We start from the raw sequence: 27039 nt of genomic DNA, 5'->3' as shown, positions 1-27039 counted from the left end.
TCCTTGTTTCCGTTTGGGCGGAGTTTCTGGTTGGAGCTGGGAATGTCCCCGGGTGAGTGAGACAGACAGACAGACAGACAGACACGTCGTTGGAAGAGAGAGGATACCCACCTGTTGAACAGCAGCGGTCTGGTTGAAATCGATTTTTATTTCACTCGTGTTTCCTCTGAGAGATTCAGGATCTGAGCCTTCAGGATGACGGACACTCTGTTACCAAACGGCATCAAAGACAGCGGAGGAGACAGCACTTATTTCAGAAAAGTGAGTTTTGCTTCTCGTCACTTCACTTCGGTAACAACATAAATCCGCCTGCGTCATGTTAACGGACAGGGACGTGCCAGCGCACATTCTGTAGTTGAAAATGGGCAAATGAGGACTTTAGCTTACTGTTTAGTTGCGGCTCGACTGGAGCATTTATATTTTCCTAATTCATTGGCAGTTTACAAAAGGCATTTAACGGAGCCCTCTTCGCCACATTAACTAGGTTAACGTTACCTGTCTTTAGGTCGTTTACCTAACGTTATGTATGGTAGGCTAACCTCCATGTCAAAGTGAGCCTAACGTCACCCAGGTTGAAGTTTTAAGCTATAGCTAACGTACGTTAACTGGCGTTATATATATATAAAAAATGTTGCTATGTAGCTGGACTATTACATAAAATAGAAAGGCAAAAACTTTAGTCTTAATTTTCAAATACAGAGTACATTGTATTGCCATTTTAGTTGTGCAGTTAACCCCTTCATAGTAGTAGGAGCAGTGGTCAGCTAGCGTTAGCTAATAGCATCCGGGGAGCAACTTGGGGTTCAGTGACAAACCACCAACCTTGTGGTTTTGGGGAGACCACTCTCTCCATAATTCAAATGTATATTCAAAGAACCACATGGATAACACTTAAAGTAATATACTCTTTGAATTTTTCATTTTATTTAAAAAAAAAGCATGGTTTCAGTCTGACATTTAGCACAATTACTGCTGCACCTGATGTGTCACCAACAGAAGCAGAAACCACAGCGCTGTCAGCTTCATGTGTCCGTGTGTGTGTCCGTGTGTGTGTGTGTGTGTGTGAGAGAGAAAGAGATAGAGAGAGACTCCCATAATAACTTTATCTCATGCAGTTCCTGATAGTGAGGGAGACTGAAAGGTCAGAGACCAAAAATCCCATAATTGACATCTTTAGTTTCCTGCTGGTTGTCAGAGGTGTGATGGTGATGGACATGTAACAGGAAGTGTAATGGATAAGGAATTCCTCAAAAGCTTTGTTGATACTCTGGTAATCTTAGGTCAGATTAGCCTCCTGCCCTTAGATAATTCTGGCAGACGTGTTGATTAACTGTATCTTACAGCAGCTACACACATGGATAACAGCATCAGCTAAAAATAATTAGAGTACCAGGTTATCTAAATGAATAGATCAGATTAGGGTAGTTTTTACACTGCTGGTGTTTGTGTTGAAGTTGGCACCTTTCCAACTTGGAAATAAAATGATGAGCTAATTCATTATTAATCATTAAAGTTATTTACAGTCACAGTTTAGATTGAGGCTATGAAAAAAGCGCCTGGCAGTGGTTGAGGCATTATCTAATGTGTTTTTCATGAGTTCCCTGTCTGCCATGCTGTGGTCCATGTCTCATTCATCCACAGTTGTACTAGTGTCCTCAACCGGGGTGTTTTTATAGACAAGCTTGTTTAGATGGGCATCTGAACAGGGCCTTTGTGTCTTCCAATCCCCCGAATCCCCCTCTGAACGCTGTCTGGATTTAGGCTCTGTGCTGCACTTCCTGTGTCTATAAAAAGGTCAGTGGGAGCCAAGTTCTGGCAGCGCCACAGGACATGATGGGAGACCGTAAAGCCTAATACCTCAATCCCAAACTTTTTCCTTTATGGCTGGAACGCACATTGTCGAGCCTTACTCCATCGTTCTCACTTCATTTCCTTTGTCCTCTGTATTTCTTAGTGTTGAACGCTCAGGAGTCTCTGCTTTTATTGCAGAAACCTTTTTCAGTTTAAAAAGCCTTGCACATTCGTGGAAACCACTCAGTATAAAAAGCCTTGAACATTCGTGGAAACCACACATCAATGAGTTCTGCATTCTCATTTCGTGATGTTAAAGAGATTTGCAATTTGGAAAGTTTTTGGTCAAATTTTAACCATGCGGAGCCAAGACAATCTTTGCTTCCATGTTCTGTGCCCCTCTTTCTCTTGGGTGAAAATGGGTTTAATGATTTACAAGGCCTCACTGGGCTCTGCTGATGCTTCAGGGAGCTATTGTGGTTCAGGGCTGCCCTCCCACCCGTCCACTGTTTCACCTCCAGCTGGCTGAGGTCCGACTCGACGGCTGCGGGATGGAAAGATGGCAGAACAATCTCCTTATCCTCCACGGCCAACGAGAGCATTGACGTAGCATCTGGCCTCAGGCCGTCCTTCACCCAGACCACAGACACAAATTGACAACATGTGTCTTCGTTCAAAAACCAGACAAGCTTTCTCGACCTGGAGACACGCTAGGATCCCTTAGCAGGGTTTGTATTTAAAAAAAGAAAGAAAAAGTTGCTGTGATCAAATATTGTGTCTTTTACATTATTTAACTAAATATAGAGAGGTCTTTCTTTGAATTAAATGGAGTACATTCCCTTTTGAGCAGGACATTCTGGGTATTTAATGGTGAACAAGCAATTAAGAGTTGGTTATGCTGCCAAAAATGGTTGGTGGCTGTAGCCAATTATCCCATGAACCATTGCTCTACATGTCCTTTATGAAGCCTCGATTATACAACAGCAGAATGATTGGCTGTTTGATGGAAATCATAACGATCAGGACTTTCTTTGTACTTCTGCATTGAAGTATGTTGTGCGCTTGTAGAAAAGGCTGTACTTCTTGAGTAAGCCAGTGGGTGGGAGGGGTTCCATTCCCTGAGTAGTTCAGTGAGTTGGGCAAGGCAGTAGCATAGCCAGAGCTTGGGGTCAGTCCCATGTGTCATTTCATGTTGATGAAGTTTTCATCCAAAAGGTCTGCGTTGTAAAGTGACAGTCAACAATGCCTAAGACAGTCCAAAACACAAAAGTCTTAATGTCTCTAACTTAGCGTGCCAGGAGGTGTGGTATTATATCGCCAACTTTATGGACTATCTGTAACTGACATGATGTATTGGTCACTGATAGCTGATCAGAGTAGTGTTGCCACGTAGGAGCCGGATCATCACTTTGGAATGCATAGGTAAAAGTTTCATTGTGTGCTTTGTATTAAATATGGAAACACTGCTATAGTTACTATCAGCCACTAGCCACTCCTTTGTGCGTTAACAACATCTATCTCAGGTTAAATGTAATGATGCAGAAAGACCACGCCCCTCCAGTCATACGCTAACATCCTCGCCCTGCTGTCATTCTAAGAATAGCTGCTGCAACATCAATCTGGCTCTCATTTGTGTAATCATTAATCATTTGGTAATCATTACACTCTCAGGTCACCCAAGTCTGTGTACAGGAACACCCAAGGGACTACAGGGGATTGGTTGTTGAAAAAACGTTAAGTTAAATGTCACCTTTGTTGCAACCATTTGACCTGAGTTCTGAAAATTTGTACTTACTGTTTCAGGCTTACCCATTTTACAGGAAGTCTCTCTGGATCAGAGCATCAGACACAGGATTCAGTAAATGTAAAAGATGTGACAGCAGAACTTGATTTTCTTGTTTTTTATACATCCCTAATTTTGTAAATCTATACATTCTTAGATTCTGTCTTTGGTGCAGAGCGCTCATTGCTGTTGTGTTCATACACTACCCGTCTCAGCAGTCATTTCTCTAGCAGTGATCCCTGACTTTGACATCCTTTACAAGTATATGAATTCTTCCTGTTGCTGATGTGTATCAAATTACCTTCACATTAGGGCGCCTGGTTTAGCTCACCTGGTGTAGAAAAAAAAGACATCATAGAAATGAACATGTAATTATACTGATGAGTTTTTTTGTCTTTGTTTCTGTGTCATTCATGCTTAGGTACCGAAACCCAGTTCCAGTATGGAACTGGTTCCTACAGAATCTGCAGAAATCGCACTGGATTAAAATTTAAATTCCACTTCTTCAATTTGGTTCCACTTAATATATCGACTTACATATTTTCCCTCTGTTGCTCAAAAACGGATGTAAAAAAGTTTCTCTGTAGTCCACCCTTAGCTAGCTATTGTAAATGTAGGCTGCTTTTAAAATGCCATATTTTCCCTCCGGGCTCTGGCTAGCATACCAACTCAACGTTTTTTTAGTTGTAACTTGTTATTAGTGTTACTGTTATTAATTGTTAAACTATTTGTAGTTGTGTGTTAGGGGACTTAGATTCCTTTCTTTGATGTCATTTTTCAGTTTTAAAGTTTTATCGTTTTAAAAGTACCGGTTCGGTAGCCTGAGGTGGTCATACTCAGAGAACTTCCCGACCTGGAATGTTGTGGGCGGGGCTAAGTTTGGCTGGAATCCAGGCTACCTGTTCGACATAGGAAAAAAAAAATCCAAACAATACCCAACCAATTCATGGTTACATACATATTGATTTTGTGCATGTAGAAACTGAAGCTTGTTTTGTTGCTGTCTTCAGACAGTCAGGTAAATAAATACAATGTAAAAGTGTCCCAAGTTGAGGACTGTAAACCAACTGGTTTTTTACTAAGCTGACTGGTTTCTGTGCATCATGCTGTTTTTTGCCATCCAAAGTGAAGTCAAGCCACACCTCTGTTATGCTCTGAGTCAGTCAGTATGAATGTTTCAGGCCAGTTTATCGGTACTGGTGTAAGGGACTGCCTGTTGACTTAAGGCTGGGACGCTGGTGGTTGTGATAGGGACAAGGACACACAGTACAGCTCCATACAGGCCATTAAGCTACATGTAAACATAAAGAGTGAGAGCATGTGTTTGTGTTGGGTACAGCAAAACAAGGTCCTGCTCCTTCCACACCCAATTTAGGCTTATTTTTATTGTTACACAAAGGAGTAAAGAGTAAAATAAAGTTAAAGATTCATCAATTTAGTGTACAAAAAAGTTGACATCAGAGAAATATTTATGTCTAGTAGGGTAGTGTTTTGATCAAATAATAACATATTGTCACCTCTGTGTTAGTGAGTAGATGTATGTGGGTGAAAGATTAAATAACACCTGTGAACCTGGACAGTTTTGCCCCTGACTGAGCTGACATATTGTATTTACCAAGATGTATTCAGATGTAATCAAAACCATTTTCTGAATGCTCTGAACATGAACAAAGACACTGGTTCAGTAGATTGTATAACCACTGTTCACAATTGTACAGCAGCAAAATTTTATGGAAAGAAAAACTTGTGACTGACTCTTACACATACATAGGTTTGAATGACTTGAAGGAAATGGAAGATCTATTTTGTGATTGTAATTAACCAAATAATTGCCGTGTAAAAAAACGTCAATGAGGAAATCATCCTACCTTTTGCAGCATGCACATCTTTCTTGATGCCCATGCATTTCCATCTACTTACACAAAATATTATCTTCTGCTTACATGTTTGTTGTTCCATCTCCGTGTCCCAGGGTTGTAACCCGTTCGCCCAGACTGGACGAAGCAAACTTCAGAATAAACGAGCCAGTGTGAACCAGGAGATCATCAAACAGATGAGGATGAGGGCTGGAGCTGAGAACCTGCTGAAGTAAGTAGCTAAACTGATGACTAACAATACATATGCATTCATAGTATACATTTGTGTCTGCTTAATTTATTAAGTCCCTGCAGTGTGGATTCTTTAAGTGGGAAGTGCAGGATGGTTTAAACTCCCCATGCATTTTTATTTATGGCATAGAGAAAGCCAATTGTAAGTTTATCCTGTTTCATGCATGTATCATTCATTGTCTGTATTGTTTGTCAGTTATGTCACTTTGGTATATTTTACCTCTAGTAACTCCCGCTGGTCTGTTGAGACATGTTGACATCTCCCGTCCTCCTCCTTCCTTCTCTCCTGTTCATTGTTGTTCAGATTTTAAACAACACAGGGGGACAGATAATATTAGGTAACAATCCTAAAGATGAGCATTCTATGTACCTTGTAAACAAAGCGTGCGTGTGTGCAATGCAGTCTCGACACTTAACAGGTGTGTAGTTGACTTTAACTATGAAGGCCAAGTACAAAGATTGGTGTGATCCCAGCAAGGGTGTCGGAAGTAGGGGGGCAGGAAACAGGGAGAAATGCATTGGCCTTCCCAATTTACATCCCTAGCCCGATTTGGCTTCGTGTTTGTTGTGATCCCGTCACAAGATGCAAAACTTGTGGGAAAACAACAGGCTCAAAAAGTCAAATCAACAGCTCTCTGACAAAGTGTGAACAGAAATGGAATATTATAAGCTTCATAAAAGTAGTGTTTATTGCTGGCTCACTGTATTGGATTGCATTAGACTCTACAGTTCTTCCTATTACTGTGTCCAGCAACTGTTCTGTGTGGCCTTTGATAAGAATAATGTGCCCCACAGTAGCCAGTCAGAATGGTGTTAAGTTAACTGAAATGTAAGGGCCTTCTGTTTAAAAAAAGAAAAGTGTGTTGTGGTATATCCTGTCACTAAGGCCCTGAGTCTAGGGAAACACAAGGTGCAGTGGTGCACATTTTCTCTGACAGTGTAGCTTCAATTTCTCCCACTGGGATTCTCTGATAAGCTCTCTTTCCGCTTGTGTTAAGATTAGTCTGGTGAGGGAGGATACCTGTGTTTGTGTGTGTTTGTGTGTGTGTGTGTGTTCTGCCTGTCTAAGCCCACTGTCAGCTAGGCCTGCACGATATTGGAAAAATCTGACATTGTGATATTTTTTCCCCTGCGATATATATTGCGATATAGAAAAAGTAATTTAAAAAAATGACATAAATATCTCTATTTGGAAATAATAAATCATAATTTTCTACACACAGAGAACATTACTTCCAATAACAATAACCCCCGTCGGACTAACGTCACATTCACACACTGTCCACATGGCTACCTGTCTTATAGGGGAAGGGTCAGACGGTAATAATCATGTAAAAGGAGAACGATGGAAATATACTTTTCTTTCAAGCAGCAAAAAAGGATTTGTATCAACATTACAACGTCCTGCGATGTGACTATCGCGCGTGCGCACATGCGACGTTGATCTAAAACACAATATTGTTCAGCCCTACTGTCAGCCCGAGAAGCCTCCACATTCCTCTAGTGCTTCACATAGTCCACCCAGCCAAGGCCAGGGGCCAAATGTCTGTGTGTTTACCAACCCAGCTGCATTTATGAGTTTCAGGTATGCTCTCAGCCAAATGCAGTTTGACTGTAGTTCTACCTGGGATCTTCCATTTGTGTGAGGATAACAGGGTTGCCATGGCTGTCTACCTATTTAGACATCAACTTGGGTTGTCATGTTAAAAACAGATTTGTTCATTAAACAAACTACGGCCTTTTTTAATTCTATGAAGAAAGTTTAGTTTGTGTCAAAATGGCCCATGTAGAACCTAAATCCTTGTTCGTTGCTTTTTTTCCTCATTCGTTGCCATTCTTATCTTCACTTTTTCTTCATTTTTTGTTCTGCATTACACTATCAGAAACAGGTGGTAGTCAGTCAGTCTGGTCTGACCAGTTCTCTTCTCTTCTCTTCTTTTCTCTTCTATCCTATCCTTTTCTCTTCTCTTCTGCAACAGAGGTTGTGGAGCCATGGGCCAGATGTCAGCCTTGTACTGTTGCGCCACACTAAGCTTCATAGAATAGAGAGTACATTTCTCAGTCAACTCCAATCATTACCAGTACCAGATATCTCTTTTCAGATTAAAGGTTCCAAGGAAAAATACAACTACCTGTCAATCTGCCAAAATCATAAAAACAGCTTTTCCAGAAAAGAGGATTGGTGAACTTCAGTGAAACCACACTTACTGGTTTACAGTCACATTCCCACGCTCTGTGGGATGATATTTGATATTAAATTAGATATTAATAAGGACCTCTGGGCTGGCGAGCTGGCATCTATTCTGTCCAAACCTCTACCCTGATTCCCTAGGCCAAACCTCCACAGAAATCCTTCAGCAGGCCAACAAGTATGTAATGGTGTGGCGTCAATGTTAAGCAGGGGTTGAAGTCCCAATGTTCCAATGTGTTGTATGGGGGGGGGGGGGGGGGGGGGGGGGGGGGGGGGAAACTACAGTCAGTAATGTAAGAGCATGAATCAAGACCAAAAGCAAAGTGAGCCAGTTTTAAAGATCCAACTAATGGGTGGTACATAGCCCGCAGTGGACTCCATTGATTTGTAAAAGGTTTTTAAGACATCCTCCATTATAAAGCTTGCAGGGTCACATTATATTATTTGGTACTAATAGTTTGTTAAATAATTGTAACAAATGTTGTTGAAGTTGTAACTTTTAGAATAATTTATGTGGCAATGTTCAAATGGAAGAAAATAAATTCACTCATCAAAAACTATGTTGGTTAACAACTAGTTTATCTCTTTTCAGCTTTTTAACCTTCAGTTTAAGTGATTGTTATTGTCAGAATCCTGTCTGCCAGCTCTTCTTCGCATCTCACCTTTTTTGTTAAGAATGACATCCTCTATAATTACAGGAGAGAGAAAGATCAGATGACACTGACAAACATCTCTAGAGTGGAGTTTGGGTTGTCTCCAATTAGTTATGACTGACAGAGAATGTCTTATGATTCCCTGTAGAACAGAGATAAGCGTAAATTGAGGCCACTGATGTTTGTGTGTTACCTTGTGGATACATGTTAATTGTAGTTTGCGTTTTTCACAAACTGACTATGCATCATAAATTCTGCTTTACAAAAGATCCAGCCACTTTGTCTTTGTAAACTAACACACACACACACACACACACACACACAATTACAATCTTATCTCAATTGTGCAGAAAACTCTGAGAGAGCCCCACAGTAACCCCTCGTGCACACACACACACACACACACACACACACAAACAAACACATTACCCAGTTTAATGCTCTAAGCTTCCTCACATCAACTCAAACATGTGCATACTGCACATGCATATTTGTGTCTTTGTTTCCATAAATGTACAGTAAAATGTACAAACAATAATGTTGAAAGGTCCTGGACCTCTGACTTCCAACCTCTTAAAGTTGTGTAGCATGATTGAAATATAGTGTGATCTTTTGTGTGATAACATTTGGTTATGATGGATTTGAGTTAAAACAATAATTTTACCATGGTTAAGCTGTTGTGTGGTGGAGAGTAAATCAAGTCCACAGCACCTCATTGACGCAGGTCTGGGGTCCAGAACATACCAGGGCAGGCAAGCTGGTATTTACCCTGTTACTCTTTTAAAACAGCAAGGCTGATATGTCTTTTCTTTAATTTATTTCAAACGTTCCCTGACCTTTTTGTCTCACTGTTTATGTCTTTTAATTTTTTGTTTTCCTTCCATCTCTCCTGTGTGCAGGGCTACATCTAACAACAAGGTTAAAGAGATGGTTCTGTTGGAGTTGAGCTATGTTAACTCCAACCTACAGCTACTGATGGGACAGCTAGAAGGACTCAACAGCTCAGTGGAGGTCTACCAGAACACCCAGTAAGTCCAAATAGTCCTGCTCTTCATCTTATACAATACTAATTTGTCTACTGCCACAGCTAGTACAAGTGTTAGCTACTTCTAAGTGACCAGTATCATCATAAAAAGGAGGAAATATGAAGTTTTAGCAGTACAAAGTTGTCTACGCCTAACATCCAGGGTTTTTAGGGCATTTGAGAAATGAAGATCAAATTCAACTAAGAAGATAAGACGTTATGAGACCACAACTTATTTGTGGGCTTGTTTGTTCGCCACACAGCTATTTTGCGTTGGGTTACTTAAAAATTAATTAAAATTGATGACTTCATCAATAAAAAAAACTTTTATTTTTGTTGTCAGTTGCAATACATCGGCAAGCAACAGAATGTAAATTTAAGGCTCAATTTCATGTTAACTGTCTGTGATGAGGCTATTAAATGGATTGCATGTTAAAATACATGCACAGCAGCTGGTGCTTTCACGTGCAGACACAAATGACTTTGGCACCCGTCCTCATATTATAATAATAAGGACACCACTGACCCAAGCTCTTCAGCATTCTTTACAATTTGAAGCTTACCTCTTAAATTAATTCTGATCCTAATTTCTAATTTCCCAAACCTGCAAAAATGAGGACTGGGTAGAATGATCTCCGTTTTAAAATATGTCCTCAATATGGAGATCTCAACGTCACACTACTTTCATTCAGACACAGTGTTGATTGGCGGCCAACAGACCAGAGAGCCAAGAGACAGCTCTGGCTCTCGTACTCTGTAGTTAAGTCATCATGCACTCTTTCAGATGAAAGCCACTTGATGACAGAGTAGCAGAGAGAATTGATGTGTGGAGGAAGAGCAAGATGTGAAGACAAAGTGCAAGAGTTTCTTGTTGTCAAACTGGACCAGCTGGTTTTTGTCGATGCACAAAGCAACAAGGAAACTGTGGGCTATACTTCTATGCAAATTGAGATAAGCATCTTGTCCAAAGCTTCTCTCAGTGGGTGATGATGTATGGGTATGGGTGTGTGTGACAGTGATAAGCACTGGTGTTGTCCTTCTTTAAAAGATGAGCTAAGCGTGGTTGACTTAGAGCATTCTATATCAGTGACATTTCATCTTTGGTATTGTTCCGATGCCGCCAGAAGTTCCCCCGGATGTCCCTAATTTTCTGCTGGATGTCCCTCACCTTCCACTTTCTATGTGTTTGCTTTCTAAACTGCTCCTCAGATCTCTGCAGGGTAAATCCAGAAAGCTAGCTAGACTATCTGTCCAATCTGAGTTTTCTCTTTTGATCGTATACACGTTCCACCAAAACAAGTTCCTTCCATAGAGACAACCTCAACCTCAGTCCTAAGTATGGAAAGAAAATGCCCTCTTTGCCTTTCTAGGCTTTTCCTACCATTCCCACCGTCCTCTGAATAGTATCCCGGAGGTTATTTCTCACTCATACCAGATTCAGCTGTTTTTTGTATGAGGAAAAGCTTTACAGAAAGGATGTGTATGTGACTGGTTCAGTACATGTGCTGTACATGATGTTTAGTGACCTCCTTGAACCACCCCATGAAATTGTTGCAGCTTCTCACGGTGTGCATGACAATCTTATCATTAGCTCTTTTTCAATCATGTTTGTTCAGTTCCTCTGTGAAATGTTTTTGACCTAACAACAAACTGAACGTAGTTACAGACCTTCTGAATCAGCATGCTAAAGTAATGACAAAGGAAAAGATAAAGACATCAGCACTACAGGATGCTTCATTGACTTTGCTGATAAGTAGACTGTATAAAACAATAAAGAGGTGCAAAGCAGACCGCAACTGGCTCTAGCTTCATATTTAATCGATAAACATTACGGGTCCAATATGGGTACTTCCCTTTCATAACTATTATTTGAAAACTCACTTGATATCTAGTGGGGCTAACTTTCAAAACCCTACTCTTATAGGAGTCAATAAGGCCTGAAACATGTCAGTATACTGTGTAACAAACTAAAATGATGTTTACTGCAGGCCTACGTACTGAATTTGCTGCACAGGATAGTTTTGATATGTAGTAAAGGGTTTAAGTTGTGTTGTGCTCTCTGTGGCGAAAAGCAGAGCTTTGCTTGACTGCTATTTCAATGGTCATCTGTTCCATGTCTTGCACACTGGCACTTACACGATGCGGGCGTGCCTGCGTGCGTGTGTGTGTAGGGAGTAAGCTTCTGAGAGGCTTTTAACATTTCAGATTCTCTGCAGAACAGATATCCGCATCCCCCACGCCCCTCCCTCTGCCAAACTAGAGAAAAGACTGGAGTGATCTCATCTACAAGTAGTGATGGATTACACTGCAGCCTCTATCCTGCTCCCTCAGTGTTACTGATGAATTAGGTTTTCTGTGATTCCCAGAGCCAGTTTACCAGAGGCATGCTGCCTTATCATCAAGTGATGAATGATTGTGAGGAGTTGTTATTCCCAATCTTGTGGTTTCAGCATCTTTGATGAAAAGAACCCTCATTAAAATAGGTTTTGGATGACAACACCATGGTGACTTGTTAATGTTGGAACAGAAGTTTGTGCTAGTGTTGCCCTGATTCTAAGTTGTTAAAGATTATAAAATTCATAGCAAATTCAGAATCAGCCCAAGCTTGTTTAAAAATAAAAAAGGGGAATTTAAGTAGTAATACCTCATACTACTGGTTTCAGTAGGGGGAGGTTTTGGGTTTAGATTGATGATCAGCAGCAGCAGGTATCTGTCAGGTTCTAAATCCTCTGCTCTGATAACAAGCTGAACCTGCTTTCCATCTGTCTGCAGCGAGCAACTCCAGAGTTCATACACCCAGAAAAATTCAAACAAACGTTGAGATCAGAAGGGAAGGTTAATCTGCTGTTTTATGGCCTCCTTTCACTTTTTGGTGGCTTAAAAATAATAGAAGTTAAAGAGCCTCTGTAACAGAGGATCGAGGAAGGAATGGTTATTATTACTAGAGCAGGGCTGCAAATCCAGAATGATTTATCAAAGAGAGATACAAGGAGAAGTGGGGGCCTCATTCACCTTTTAAATCCTAACGCCTACAGCTTGTGCTTAAAGCACCATCTGCCTTATCCTGACTTCCCCTTTATGAAACTACACTACAGATTACACTAAAATTATAACTTTCTAATGTAGCAAAGCTGTTGTTACAAGGCTTGGTCTGTTGTCAAAGGGAGTTTATAGTTTTTGATATCTTGTACCACACCTTTAGAGCCTGCTTTGCTAACCTACAAATGTATCAGTGCTTTTCTGTTTGGCCTTGCGTACATTAATCACATTGAGATAAGAACTGTATTGTCCTTTTGCATGTAAAGTCCTGCTGTGCCATGTATTATCAGCATTTACACAGGTATGGTCCTTGATGCCAACATGTCTATGGGAAAACTTTACATAATTATATTTCCTTTAATGTGTAATATATTACACATAAGATTACCAATCATGATATCTGTATTTCTGTCTTTCTCTTTTGCTTACAGGGAGACAGCCAACATCCCCCTCATTGCTCTGGGTCTAAAGGAGACAAAAGACATTGACTTTTCCACTCTGTTTAAGGTATAGAAGCAACAACTACAGCACCAACCCACCCTTTATCATAGCAAACGTGTATAAATAGGTGACATTCAGAATTTTCTATTTGTAATGCAGGCGTGTTGACTGCAATAGTTTAATAATGCATAACTTGAAGGCACATTCAGATGTATAGATGTTAAGATAGCACACAACTAGCATGTCACTGAGCTCCAAAGAGAGCACAGGATTGTCTCACGCCTGCGTGTCATCAGTTAAACAAAACTGTCTTTTTTTTAAGACGTCAAGGTGAAAAGTCTCGAGCAAGCATAAAAGCAGACTCTACGGACAAGGAGGAATAGCAAACTAACCAACCAAAACATAAAGACAGAATATGCATTTACAGGGTTACAAATGCTGCTAATGTGCATGCAACAAACATGACCCACATTGGCAGGAAGTGTTTTTTAATTGCTGCGAGATGAAAGTCTCCTTTCATTTAGTATTTGGGTCACATTGTCCGCGCACATCTGCTTCTACATTAAGTTTGAGAAACAATGAATCATCGGACCATAAAAAGATTTGTCTTGTTATCCAAAGAAGGTTAGTTATGGAGACTAGTAGTTAGCATGTAGCAGTGTTCTACTGCGGGAGGCCGGCATTCTTACGGTGCTTTGCATCCTGTTCAGGTTTGTGTCAAGTGAATATGTAAATGCTGCTCTGATTATTGAATTGAATTAATTAGGTGTTCTACCTCTGGCTGGCTCTGCCAGAGTGATGGCTCACACCAGCCCTGCTGATGACATGATTTCTGTGTACAGTTAAGAATGATGTGACAGAGGGGATTAGTTGCAAGAGAGGCTTAAACCCCAGAGCACTCCCCAACTACTGGCCAGAATAATGTTGTATTTCGATGTTTAACTTTTGTTTTGGTCCTGACAGGACTTCATCTTGGAGCACTACAGTGAAGACGGGAACAGCTTTGAAGATGAGATTGCTGACCTGATAGACCTGCGACAGGTAGTGTTCACACACATTATGTTAAATAATGATAATAACAATAAATAATAATAATAACTCAACATCCAAAAAAATGTCTACCCCACAAAGCACTATGAAATCCTTAGTGAGTTGAAAGGTTTGTTTGCACCCATATCACAAAACATATTTTGTCCCTCATGTCTAGTGCGCTCTAGCCACGCAGATAGTTTTAGTTTTATTCCTGAGCTTCCCTCTAACAACAGCGCTGTGCATCTTCACTACAAGAGGTTCTCCATTATTACACACTGTATCAGGTCTCTTTCCTTTCATGCCCTAGGCTTGCAGAACGCCAAGTCGAGACGAGGCTGGGGTGGAGCTGCTGGCGAAGTACTTCAGCCATCTTCCTCTGATGGAGAGCCGCTTCTTCTCCCCATCCCGCCAGACTGGCATCTTCTTTACCTGGTACACCCATTTTTTCTACTAATTAGTACAAATTAAAAAATGTAATAATTAACCATTTTTAAAATGTACTATATGAAATTATTCATCGGATATTGTTGAAATAAAAAAATAGAACAAATGCAATGGTTTATAAAATGCATAACATAAAAATTAATATTAAGAAATTCCTTAAGAAAGAAGGGCAACAGGTGAGGTTACAGCAGTGATGAAACAAATAATAATATAAAGAAAGGTATCTGGCTCTTTAATGTAACTGCCTGGAGCCCTTACACCAGGGTTTTCCCAAAGCCTTTGAGCTTAAAGTGTCTGAAGAGCATCTGACCCCCTACTGACTCCATACCAAACACACTGCATTCATTCATGCAGCAGATAGAGGGAGATTAGCTTAAAGGCCTAAACCTTCAACCTTTAAAGGTCCGATGTGTAATACTGACAGCTAGTGTTTAAAGTAGTTACTCCAGTCCAAATTCAAAATACTGGACAGAGTTGTCTTGCTTGCCCCCTTCTCCCCAGACTCTAAGTTTACGAAGGTTGGCAGGTTAGGAACACAGCATAAATGTTGCTAGACGCTAGTCTCACGTAGCCAGACATTACTTCTTATTCCCACAGGTTGCACAAATTTGAACACAAATGTTAAAATTACTGAAAATGCCCATCCCTATTAGCTGTGATAGATTAGCCTGAAGCTAATGCTTACCTGCTCAGGAGGAAATTAGCCAAATTGCCGTCCTTTTTGGGCTCTAAGCTGTCTCCATCTTTCAAATACATCTCCCATATTTACCTGGGGTTAGTCTCTGGTCACGCAACTGCCAGTTTTTTTTTAGGTTGGCTAGAATCTATCTCCACTTATCGCGTTGTTTGTCTGTTGCCTGTCCTCCAGCTGTAGCGCGCTGGGTTTGTGTATTTACAGACCATCCGGCAACCCGGCCGGCTGTCGGACCGGCCACACAGGCCAAAACACAGACAGACATTCTGTCATGGAACGGAAATCTCAAAGGAGAAAATACTGCTTTAGCATTAGTGTCAGAAAATATCATATTTCAGCTTAGCATGTTACCTTAACATCTGATGACATATTGTAATCATTTTTGTATGTAATAAAGTAAATATATTACATATTGCACATTGGCGGCTGTGGCTCAGTGGTAGAGCGGTTGCCTGCCAATTGGAAGGTTGGGGGTTCAATCCCTAGCCCTGCAGTCCCATGTCGAAGTGTCCTCGGGCAAGACACTCAACCCCGAGTTGTCCCCGATGCTGCGCATCGGAGTGTGAATGTGTGTGAGTGTGTATCTGATGGGCAGGTAGTACCTTGTACGGCAGCCTTGGCCACAGTGTATGAATGTGTGTGATGGTGAATGTCTCCTGTAGATGTAAAAGCGCTTTGAGTAGTCGTTAAGACTAGAAAAGCGCTATATAAATACAGCACATTTACATTTAAATTTTAAGTAAAGTTACAACACATTGTGGCAAACAGGCTATTATTCTTGCTGTAAATGTACCTGTAATTCATACAGAGAATATGCTTTTTACTCCAAATCCCACTATCTATATTACTAGATGTATATCTTATGTTGTTTATCTTTTTGGCTTTTACTACATAATTTTTTCTCAATAAGGCACTTTGTGGTTATTTTTCTTTTCTTATCTGCTTTACATGCATACGTGTAACATCTTATACTTCTTTCCTTCAGGTACGACTCTTTTACAGGAGTGCCCCTATGCCAACAGAACCTTTCACTGGAGAAAGCCAGTGTCCTCTTCAACATGGCCGCCCTCTACTCTCAGATCGGTACCCGTAGTGACCGTCAGACAATAGCTGGCCTGGAGGAGGCCATCTCTTCCTTCCAGAAAAGTTCAGGTAGGAAGAGATAGTAGTCATAAACTGGTTTAACCAGTCGCCTACTCTCTCACCAGCAAAAACAGTGACATCAACATTTTCTCAACATGTAAAACAGCCCATCAGAGCCAAAAAATAGCCAGGTGTAGGGGTTTATAAAACCTAAAAATGTTCCTTTCTCCTTGCCAACACTTCCTTATGACCTTCACACGCACTGTTCAGAAGAAAATGCACAAATACTTATTTTCAGAGTATGTGCCAGCCTCCACCCTCTGACTTCTGCACCATGACGGAGAATGAATGCACTTAATGTTTCTCTGGCTTCTTGTCATGTGGCTAAGATCCAGAGAAGCACCCATCATATGAACTGGTTTGTCAACCCACTGAGGTTTCAGGAAGCTAAGACAAGTCTTGAAAAAATTATGACTTTGCAGTATGAGTATTGCACTATAATTACAGTTCTGAACAGGCCACAGCTTTGGTTATGTTGCTTTGATGGCTATAATTTAGGCTTGTACTAAGTTAAACAATTATGTTGTTGTGAGTAACATTGTCACCAGTATAAAGAGCCAGCAATAAACTAAGCTGGGAGGTGAAATACAGGGATGCTTTCTGTAGCAGGGCTGCTGCAGTGCCCTCTGGCCAGGGACACGAGGAGGTTTCAAGAATGGGAGGAGCCAGCCAACAATGGCAGAACCTTATATGAAGACTAGCAAGACAGTGCTCTGTTATTAAGTTGTCTACATCTCTCTGCTGCTGGGTTATTAATCTGTAAAATAAGAGGGAAGCACTCTGAGTTGGAATGCAGATGGTCTTATTGCTTCCATCGAACATAAAAAAGTCATTTAGGAAGGTTTGCGTCTTGGCTCAACTTTAAAGAAGCACATTGACATTGACCTCACTGCTAGCAATGGATACTGTAGTAACATCAACAGACCTTAGGAAAGGAAGAAGTAGATGCTCAGACAAACAGAATCACTTAATTCTCTGTGTGGAACCTTTTAAAACATCTGTATAAGAGAGTGTCAGTAATTAGGGTTAATGTACCAGCATGCTGAAGTCATTCTGTGGACCCGCAAACTATATGCCTCTCCCAAATGGACTATTTGAGTTTTGCATGAATATTCACTGTTGCCCCAAACTACTACTATTATTACTAACTACCACTGTCAGAATAGACTATATCCTTGACGTTCCACTTCCGGGATTGCTCCGTTGCCGCCTGAAAATCCGTTTGATTTCACTCATTTAGGCTGGATATCTGTTGCCTTGGGCTTCCTTTGTGTTGGCCTTCTAAACTCCAGTCAATAAATGAGGACTATGGTAAACCTTTTCTCAGATCTCTGCAGGGTAAACCCAGACAGCTAGCTAGACTATCTGTCCAATCTGAGGACTATGGTTACCTGGTCCTCAGATCTCTGCAGGGTAAATCCAGACAGCTAGCTAGACTATCTGTCCAATCTGAGGACTATGGTTACCTGGTCCTCAGGTCTCTGCAGGGTAAATTCAGACAGCTAGCTAGACTATCTGTCCAATCTGAGTTTCCTGTTGCACGACTAAAACTACTTCTGAACGTAAACATGTTTCACCAACACCTATTTTGCAGCCAAACCACGTTTTTTCTCCAGTGCTTAGCACCTTGGCTAAAATAGAGACAGGACAGGGACCCTCAACTAAATACATTGTATAGCATTTAATTACATACTGAACTGGGCTGGATGGATAAAAACTGATTTTCATATAGTATTTATACATCAAGTTTTAATGTCTTACTTATAGTCATCAATATTTTGTAAATGAAATGTTTTTTTGTTTAGACCCAAACTAGAGCGGTTCACTGTGGACATAAGAAAGAGAAAAAAGAATGAATTTCCTATGGTCAATAAAACGGATTTACCAACAAAATACAAAAACAATATCTTAGTCTGCATTAATCAAATCCCATTAATCAAATTGTTTTTGTTATCACAAAGCTTAATAGGATCTTGATTATCCAGGGTCATATGCTTGTCTTTTAAATAACTGACCAAAAGAACTTTATTCAGATTGCAAGACAAGAAAGACTAAGGTACAGAATAAGAAGAAGCCTTTCTTTCCTTACCACTGTTTTTTGGCACAGTGCCTCCCAACTGACCTAAATTATTGTTGTTATCATTGTTGTTGGAATAGTTTGATTTGGAGCTGTGCTGACCAGTCATTCTCACCCAGGTATCCTGAACCACCTGAAAGAGACACACACCCACACTCCCAGCTACGACATGAGCCCAGCCATGCTCAGTATGTTGATTCGGATGATGCTTGCTCAGGCTCAGGAGTGCCTGTTTGAGAAGACTGCACTGCCTGGGATCCGAAACCAGTTCTCTTCCCTGATGAAAATGGCCCAGGAGGCTGCAAAGGTAAATATCAGCAAAACACACTCTCCTCACATTATTTAGGCACAGTATTCCTTCTTTTGCTGCAGACTTAGTAGGGTATACTGTAGGTAAAGTGGATGTAAAGTAATAATGTTGCCACAGTCCAATTCCTTACTTCCATCAGCGATTGTATCCAGATCAGAGCTTTTCATGTGCTCCCAGTAACTCTATCCTTCTTTTCCTGCCAGGTCTCAGAAATCTACGACCAACTCCATCAGTCCATGATCCAGACGCCAATCAAAGACAATGTCCCGTTCTTCTGGTCCACCATGTCGCAAGTCAAAACCAACCACTACCGCTCCATGGCACATTACTTTGCAGCCTCAGCGCTCCTGGACCACCAGTGTAAGAATAACTGAGCGATGAGACATTTTAATAATGCTCACACACATGTGTTTAAGGGATTAACAAAATTTAGAATTTATAGAATATCAGAAGAGAAAAAAAATCTATTTGCTAGTTATTCTAGATTCAATCTCCATTACATAAGCATGCAAGCTATTTTTTCCTGCTTATGAAAAGCACTACTGTCAGTGGTAGTAGTAGTATTTTTTTGCAATGCTTAGTTATTTGCATAAAGTGTGCACTGGTACATAGGTACTGTAGTGCCCTTGATGAATACTTAAGACGTGTGTTCTCCACATACATACTGTAACACAAAGTAGTTTAATAATCTTATTATGTAGTGGAAAAATGAACACCAATCAAATATCTCTTCTAACAACAACAACACAGGTAGAGTTCATCAGCAAAGTCTTATTCTTATGATTAACAACAATCTGCACATCCACTGTAGAAGTTTGAATCTGCTTGTTAAAGGGTATTAGCTTGGCTGTTTTGTTTTTCAAAACCTAGGAACCGGATCTTTCTGCCTTACAGGCCACTGGGTAGGTCATGTCAGATGGCTGGACTCAACTGCAGCCAGTTACAATGCTATTGCATAACAGCTATTTAAAAAAGACCCACACACTCACTCGCACACAGCCAGTGGTTGTGCAAGTTTGACTAACTTTCCAGAAACTGGCAGGATGGGCATAGAGATAGAATGAAGAAAAAAAAGAGATGGTTGGAATGAGCGTAATTGAGTGGATGTACTGTAGACTGCTGGGGGATTAAAGTTACGAAGCCTCTTAATGCTGCCTGCATAATCAAGTGGCAGAGTGCAAGTGAGAGAGCCAGCGCCAGTGGCTGAGGTTGTTGTGGTCTTTTATCCTTTTTCTTTCTTACTGTACGTTAAAAATTACAATTTAGGGGAGATAAAAACAAACTGAACATTTAAAAAAGTAAAATAAAAATAGAGCAGATTATATTAAGTTCTCCATGGATGCTATGATGTCATGGTTTTAGCAAGTGCTATGAATGGGGCAGGACTGAAAAGAGAAACAACAGAGGGAAGCAGCTTTGAGTTTGGCAGCTCATTAGCAGATTCCTGTGAATCAGGAGAAGAAAGCAATTAACCACAGGACTGCAGAGATAGGACACAAAAACTGGACAGAAGGAAGATTGCTTTAGTAAACAGATCAACTGCAAACACTAAAACTTTATGCCATTGCTTAGATGCAGACCAGCCAGAGGAAGCCTGTGAAAGTTCAGATGCTTTAGATTTACCTTTTTAAATCGTGTGAACCAGGAGATGAAGGAAATGAGAAGACAGTGTAAAGTGTGCAACAATGTATGCATGTACACTGACTTACCTATAGTCAGTGTCCTGTCTACCTCAAATTCAATTCAAATTCATATTTCCTACAATTAAAGCAATCATGGCATCCCGTGTTAGCCCTTTTATTTTTAACTCTTTTTTTTTTAACTGATTTTGTGTAAAGCACTTTGAATTGCCTTGTTGCTGAAATGTGCTCTACAAATAAAGCTGCCTTGCCTTGCCTTGCCTTGCCTTTGTTTTAGTCATTCACCCTGATCTGGGTGGTACACAACATTCAATTTAGTTTTTCTTTAACACTGATTCTTTTTGCTGCGTGTGTGTTTAGTGAGTCTCAGTGACGATGAGGACCAGCAGGAGAAGACCTTGTCACAGGTCTATGATCGCCTTCCTGAAGGACGCTCTCCTCTTGACATCCTGAAAAAGAAAGATGAACGTGAACGCATTGGTAAGAGCGAGCACTGTAGGCTGAGCACGTCTCCTTTTCTCTTCATTTTCTTATTCAATCCTCCTCTTTGCTACCCACTTCTCCTTACCGGTCCTATGACAAATTCTCCATCCTCTCCCCAGGTAAAGCACACATTCGTCGGGCCATACTGGGTCATGAAGAGGCTCTAAGGATCTTTGGTTTGTGCCAGCACTTAAACAAGCTGGAGGCCCTGCAGGAGATTTTAAAAGCCAGCCACCAGCGCTCGCTCAACAAGTGCAGTGAATATGAAGATGAGGAAGAGTTTGCAGACTACACGGAGGCCCCAGACATCATCTGTGAGTCTTACATGTTTTAAAGAGAAGACAACAATTAGAAAAATTGTAATGTTTATTTAAGTCTCTTAGGTGACAGCTATTCTTCCTGGGGTTGACATGGAAACGAACCAGTCACCTTAGTGTCACCACAACAAACACTTCACAAATGGCACTCATGTCAAGCAGGACCAATGTGTTCATTTGTGAGCTTTGTCTCTCAGGGAACTGTTTGTAAAAGGCTGCAGGGTTGTGTACCACACCTGCTGCATTCAGATGTGATAAGTGACATTTATTTTCAGGGACAAATGATGTAATGTTTACACTGCTAACTCCCTGCCTGCCTCTCTACAGGGTGACAGTTGAAATGTGGTAATGACCGTAAACATTGTATAGTGACAGCTTGGTTTTTCTCCCTTTCTCCCTTCCATAGCGAAAACAGAGCACAAAGCAGAGATGGAGGTTCCTGCAACCACAAAGGTGAAAGTCACAGACTTCTTCCAGAGGCTGGTATGTGGGTACTAATATTCTTCCACTCACATTGCTGTTTTTTTCTATAAATGATGGTTGGTTTATTCATCAAGTTACATGAAATGGCTCTGGACTTGTGTTTCAGACATTGCAAGTGTATTTATTTGTTTGAACCCCCAGAGTGTATTTTCTGTTATTTCTGAATACAACCAACCTAGGTGAGTCTCCTGGAAGCTTTGGCACATTTTAGCAGCAGGCAATCCAAAGTCCTGTTTTGTTCCCAAAGCCTCCTGGACTTTCACCCATATTAACAAATGCAAAACTAACACTAACTATGGACAGAGGTGCTCTGACCCTGGCTGGATATTCATTGTGGTGACCGGGAGGGGGGACTGGCATCCTCTGTCATTGGAACTGGAATCTTCTGTTTATGTCCTCTGACTGAAAGAGGCATTCAATTATGTGTCATTTAATTCAATTTTCAATAGAATAACCGTAGAAGCAAATGATTGGAAAGGACAGACATCAGGTGTAAGCAGTCTCCGTGAATAACTACCTCTTAGGTTCCTGTTGTAAAATCCAACCTGGCTCTCCATTAACAGTCCCAGCAGCAACAAGACTCAAATCAGATCAATGAATAATTAAAATGACTTGATAATTGCAGCCACACTTGTGTCATGCAGCTATAACTGTAAGTTGTTTTGGTAAAATATTTACAAAATGGTACCTATTTTTCCATTATAACTGTTTTATTTGTATTGTATATTGTTCCCACTGTTGTTGTTCGCTCTCTCTCTCTCTCTCTCTCTCTCTCTCTCTCTCTCTCTCTCTCTCTCTCTCTCTCTCTCTCTCTCTCTCTCTCTCTCTCTCTCTCTCTCTCTCTCTCTCTCTCTCTCTCTCTCTCTCTGTGTGTGTGTGTGTGAAAGACTAATCTTAATATATGTACAGTATATTATTGTTCATCCCAGCATTCAAGTAGACATAAGTGACGTGTTCAGTAAGGGATAAGGATTGTGACTGTCTTAGTGAAACTGCAAGTCTGGAAACGAAGGGCTGGTTTAAGGGAGGTTGATCATTCCAATATATACTCAGTGGCCACATGCCCTTCGTGTACCCCCTGGGTGTACATAGTATATGTACAGATGTACTAACAGTATACCGATGTGGACTTATGTTTAACTAGCATGTAAGGAAACAAGAAAAGATTATTTCTCTGTATTTTCAGTTTTCCCCCAGGCTGTCAACAAATCTTTGAATTCTAAAAGTCATAAAGGAGAGGAAATTATCCACTTAAGTATAAATGAGAAGAAAAAAAAAGCCATATTAACCCCAGCATTCCCCCACTGTGTCCACTTAGGGCCCTCTGTCAGTCTTCTCAGCCAAGCAGCGGTGGACAGCCCCACGGACAATACATCTTTGCCCAAAAGACAGAGACCTGGGCTTCACCCTGAAAGGGGAAACACCAGTCCAGGTGGTTTCGTTGGACCCCCTTTGCACAGCTGCTGTAAGTCAACCTATATTCTTTACCTTTGAATACCTGATTACCTGCTGAACATGGGATCTCCTGTTTTGCAGCCAGCCTTTGTTTCAATAAATGTCAGTATGATATTCAAATCATCTTGCAGAGACTTGAAATGCTCCTAAATTAGAATCTAATCCATCACAGCAAACATCATCCTCAGATTGATTTCTATCAACGTTCTGTAACAAATTTTTCATTATGGATAAAACATGTAAATCCATCTGTGAGTGCCATTTTTGCCCCTGTTTTCCTTAGGATGATCAATTTATGATGACCTACTGAAGGTCATTGTATTTACTCATCTTTAGTAACCGAGGAGTCATCAGATACATCTGTATTTCACACCTAGGACAGTGGAAGTGTTTTCATCTTCTGCAGGCTGTTCGACATAGTTAAACAAACACAGAAAACTATATTATTGCAGGTGCCATGTTTAGTACTGTCTTCTGTTAAACTTTAACAAAAGCCAGAAGCATATGTTACTCAATATTATTGCAACAGGATTAACTAGCAGGGAGTGACTTTTTGTACGGAGATAGAACTAACAGCGATTGCAATTGTATGCATGCTCGCCCCCTGACTGACAAATAAGTTCATACAATGTCTTATTAGCTCAGAGAACCTTTGAATAAATAAAGTAATTCTCGGAAACCTAACCAGCCTCAAAGAATGTTTGAAGGCGCTCCCTCCCCCTCCACAGCCACTCTGGCTACTAATTTAATTAAGAATCAGAGAGTATTTTCTTTCTGACAGCTCATTAAGAGGTTCAGACAAAGAGCAGACGTTTATAAGGCCCTGCAGGCTCTGCAGAGAAGCAGATTAGTAGTATTACATAAGTCTAACTTGGCCAAACTCCTTCTAACGTTAAATACTGCATTCAACAGGATTTATTTAGGAACCAACTGAGTTTCTAACCTGCCTCTGGTGAACACAGATCAAGTTATCAGACAGAAATAGCTGAACTCATGTTCATAAGACAGATTTCCCACAGCTATGAAGTAATGTGCTCTCTGGTGCACATAGACACTTTGGCAAATGTTTGAGCTGCTTAAAAAAGCTTTGTTTGGGACTAAACCTCCGTGTTTTCCCAGCTGATCGCAGGGTGTTGATGCAAAGCAGGGGAACCTGACTTGGTTGCCATTCAAACAAACCTTCAGCTGTAAACATGTACTCTGTCTGTTGCAGCATCAGGGCATTTCAGGGCCCTCCTCTCTGACTCCTGTTCCCCCCAATGTCTTTACTAGGCTGATGGTCTGAAAGAGAGTGACTACATTGTTGCCGTGGGCGACACAGATTGCAAATGGATGGGCGTGAGCGATGTGATGCGACTGCTGAAGGATGTGGATGAGGAAGGGATTGACATCCAGGTGATCAGCATTATGGACAGCAACCCACCAATGGTATGCTTGATTTATAATGTTTGTTGTTTCTGTTATTTTGTCCAGCACTTTTCATTTTAGGCACAGCTGCTCCTCAATAGTCTGTTTATGATTCTGGGTATTTATTGACCTTTGAGAAAATAATAACTTATTGACCCCACATATTAATTGAGACTGTATGGCGTCCAGTGCAACTCTTTGATTAAACAGTCATTGCCTTTTTTCACTAAATGTCACTGTCAATCTCTCTGTCCAGCCTACCAAGAGTGCCACCTTCTGCGGAAACCTGCCTAAAACCTACTCCATGATTTGTCTGGCTTATGATGATGACGACAAGAACCCCAAGTCTCGCAAAGTAACCAAGAAGCCATCCTTCCTCAGCTGGGGTCTGAAGAACAAGCTGAAGAGCGCCAGCACCCTCAGCCTTCCCACTGCTGACCACTCCGGGGGGCTTCCCTGGAATAAACCCTGTCCCACGTTCCCCAGCTCCAGCACCTACAACGACAGTGCCCTCTACTGAGCTAGCTGTAGACTTCTTACTGTCTGCAAGCATCGTTCAGTATGCGTATTAGGCCTAGTATGGCTGTATACAGTACTGTGTTGTACCCATACTGGACCTGCCATGGTGCAGTACCAGTGCCGTTTGGTGTTTCCACTGGAATACTGAACAGTAGTGTATGTAGCTTGTTTGTCACCAGTGTAATGATGACATTTCTGCCAGCTACCTTAGAAAGTGGCTGTGACAAACACTGTATATAGTTGCCTTTGTTACACATGGACACCTTCCCAGCACAGTTTAGAATCTGAAGTAAACTAGGCTGCACACCAAACACAATGGGAAATCCTTCTGTACCATACATACCAGCATGTGTACAGCACATGACAACTGCACTCTGGGAAAAACATACCAGTTATCATTCCAGTCTATATATATATATATATATATATCTACACAGCACTGAGATAGGCCTCTAAGCTAAACTGTCATCTCAGTATGTTTTCTTGAAGAAAAGCTCCGGACGAATTGAAGGACGAAAGCAAAGCTGTACAAACACACCCAGTGTTGGTTTCTACTTGACTGCAACAGGGATCATTTTATTGTGGTTTACACAGTCCCTTGTTAGTTCCATTGTGTACTGATGTAGCTGTGCAGTTATGTTCCATACTGTATATGTGAAGGATTAGGTCATTGCCAAGATATTTGTTGCAGTCTGTGGATACTGATCAGTTGTTGGGGTTTGAAATGCGTACGTTTTCTAAATAGATATGTAGATGTTTTAAACCTTGTTGCAGTATGTTAAACAATGATTGAGGGAAAAACAAATTGTGCAGTTGTTGTTGTTTTTGTCTAGGGAGAGTTGATGAATGCAATGTTCTGTAAGCTGCTAAAAATCACATACTGTATATATACCTTGGTTGTGTATTATTGTCACTTTTGTAGTTGTAAGACAGCCTTCGAGGATTATTATTTCTGCTAAGACTCATGCCTGAGACAAAGTGGAAATGGAAAATATTGGTATTTGAGGTTTGCTTAATATACCAGATATGCCACAGACCAAAATGCCTCCATGTCCCTAATATGCCAGGATGAACCATTTCCTATCCTGACTCATCTAACCCAGTCCTGGCCCTCTTTGATCAGTGCTGCTGCTGTCTGGCAGTTCGTCAATTTGTAAGAAGAGCATGAGCTACGTGTCTCTCAGTTAATGTGAATCTTAAAGTTGTTAACAGGTTATTTTGTATCCAGAAGGGAAGACTGTGGTTAGACTGCATCGTACCTTGACAGCCGGTCAACTAACTACGACATTGATCAAAGTCCGCTGTCAGGTTTCTTCTCCCTGTCTTAATCCTAGTCCCATCCCCCATTTTACTGACACTAGGCAGTGTTGGACTATCTCTTTATCTACAAAGTAGATTCTTATACACATTTGATAATCAAATTATTTATGTAATAAAAAAACAAATACTCAAAAAATATATGTATTTATACATACAACTTTACATTGTAGGTTTCAGAACAGTTTAGTAATGGTCAAGTTGTGAATTTTTGCACGTTGGATTTTTTGAAAGAATGTATTTTACTAGCTTTGCTTAATCTTTTGGTGAACTTATATACCGGTACGTTTTGTCTATGTAAAGATATTTTAAGCGTTTTTAAACTGTAACTCTGAGACGATGTAACACTCTTTACTGTCTCTGTTTACCTAATTGGTGTTTTAAGTGCCATGTATGCTTAATCATGAAGGAAAATGTCAAGTGTATTACAAGACTGTGCAGTAATTGATTAATATTAATAAGTACTAACATCTCTCAATGCATTTCACCATGCATAGTGATACTAAATGCCTTGGTCTATTTGCAGAGTTATTGTGCTGGGCCTATTCTTCTAAAAGGTTTCAGGTTGCATTTGCTTCTTTCTCTGTATTTTGTGTTGCATGACACCTGTGGCGTGAATACCTTGTCCGTAAGTCTTTGTGTCATTTGTATGAACTCAAATCTCAATAAAAGAGGGGAACAAAACAAA

At 40.7% G+C, this 27039-nt stretch overlaps 1 protein-coding gene across 2 annotated transcripts; it reads left to right on the top strand.

The window, feature by feature from the left end:
* On the top strand, positions 1 to 27039 carry rhpn2 (rhophilin, Rho GTPase binding protein 2). Of its 2 annotated transcripts, none has more exons than XM_034871280.1 (15): positions 1 to 261; positions 5547 to 5662; positions 9426 to 9554; positions 13021 to 13096; positions 13994 to 14071; positions 14370 to 14494; positions 16186 to 16352; positions 18540 to 18727; positions 18934 to 19090; positions 20731 to 20850; positions 20973 to 21167; positions 21577 to 21623; positions 22972 to 23118; positions 24381 to 24536; positions 24772 to 27039. In XM_034871280.1, the coding sequence occupies exons 1-15, from the start codon at positions 196 to 198 to the stop codon at positions 25033 to 25035; spliced, it is 2031 nt and encodes a 676-aa protein (XP_034727171.1). In that variant the 5' UTR covers positions 1 to 195; the 3' UTR covers positions 25036 to 27039. The 2 variants fall into 2 exon arrangements, with proteins under 2 accessions (XP_034727171.1, XP_034727165.1); XM_034871274.1 differs by having other exon boundaries at positions 21577 to 21653.

This window comes from Etheostoma cragini, chromosome 1 (genome assembly GCF_013103735.1).
Source record: "Etheostoma cragini isolate CJK2018 chromosome 1, CSU_Ecrag_1.0, whole genome shotgun sequence".
Taxonomy (NCBI): Eukaryota; Metazoa; Chordata; class Actinopteri; order Perciformes; family Percidae; genus Etheostoma; species Etheostoma cragini.
The sequence above is the reverse complement of the archived record's forward strand: the minus strand, read 5'-3'. Positions and strand labels throughout refer to the sequence as shown.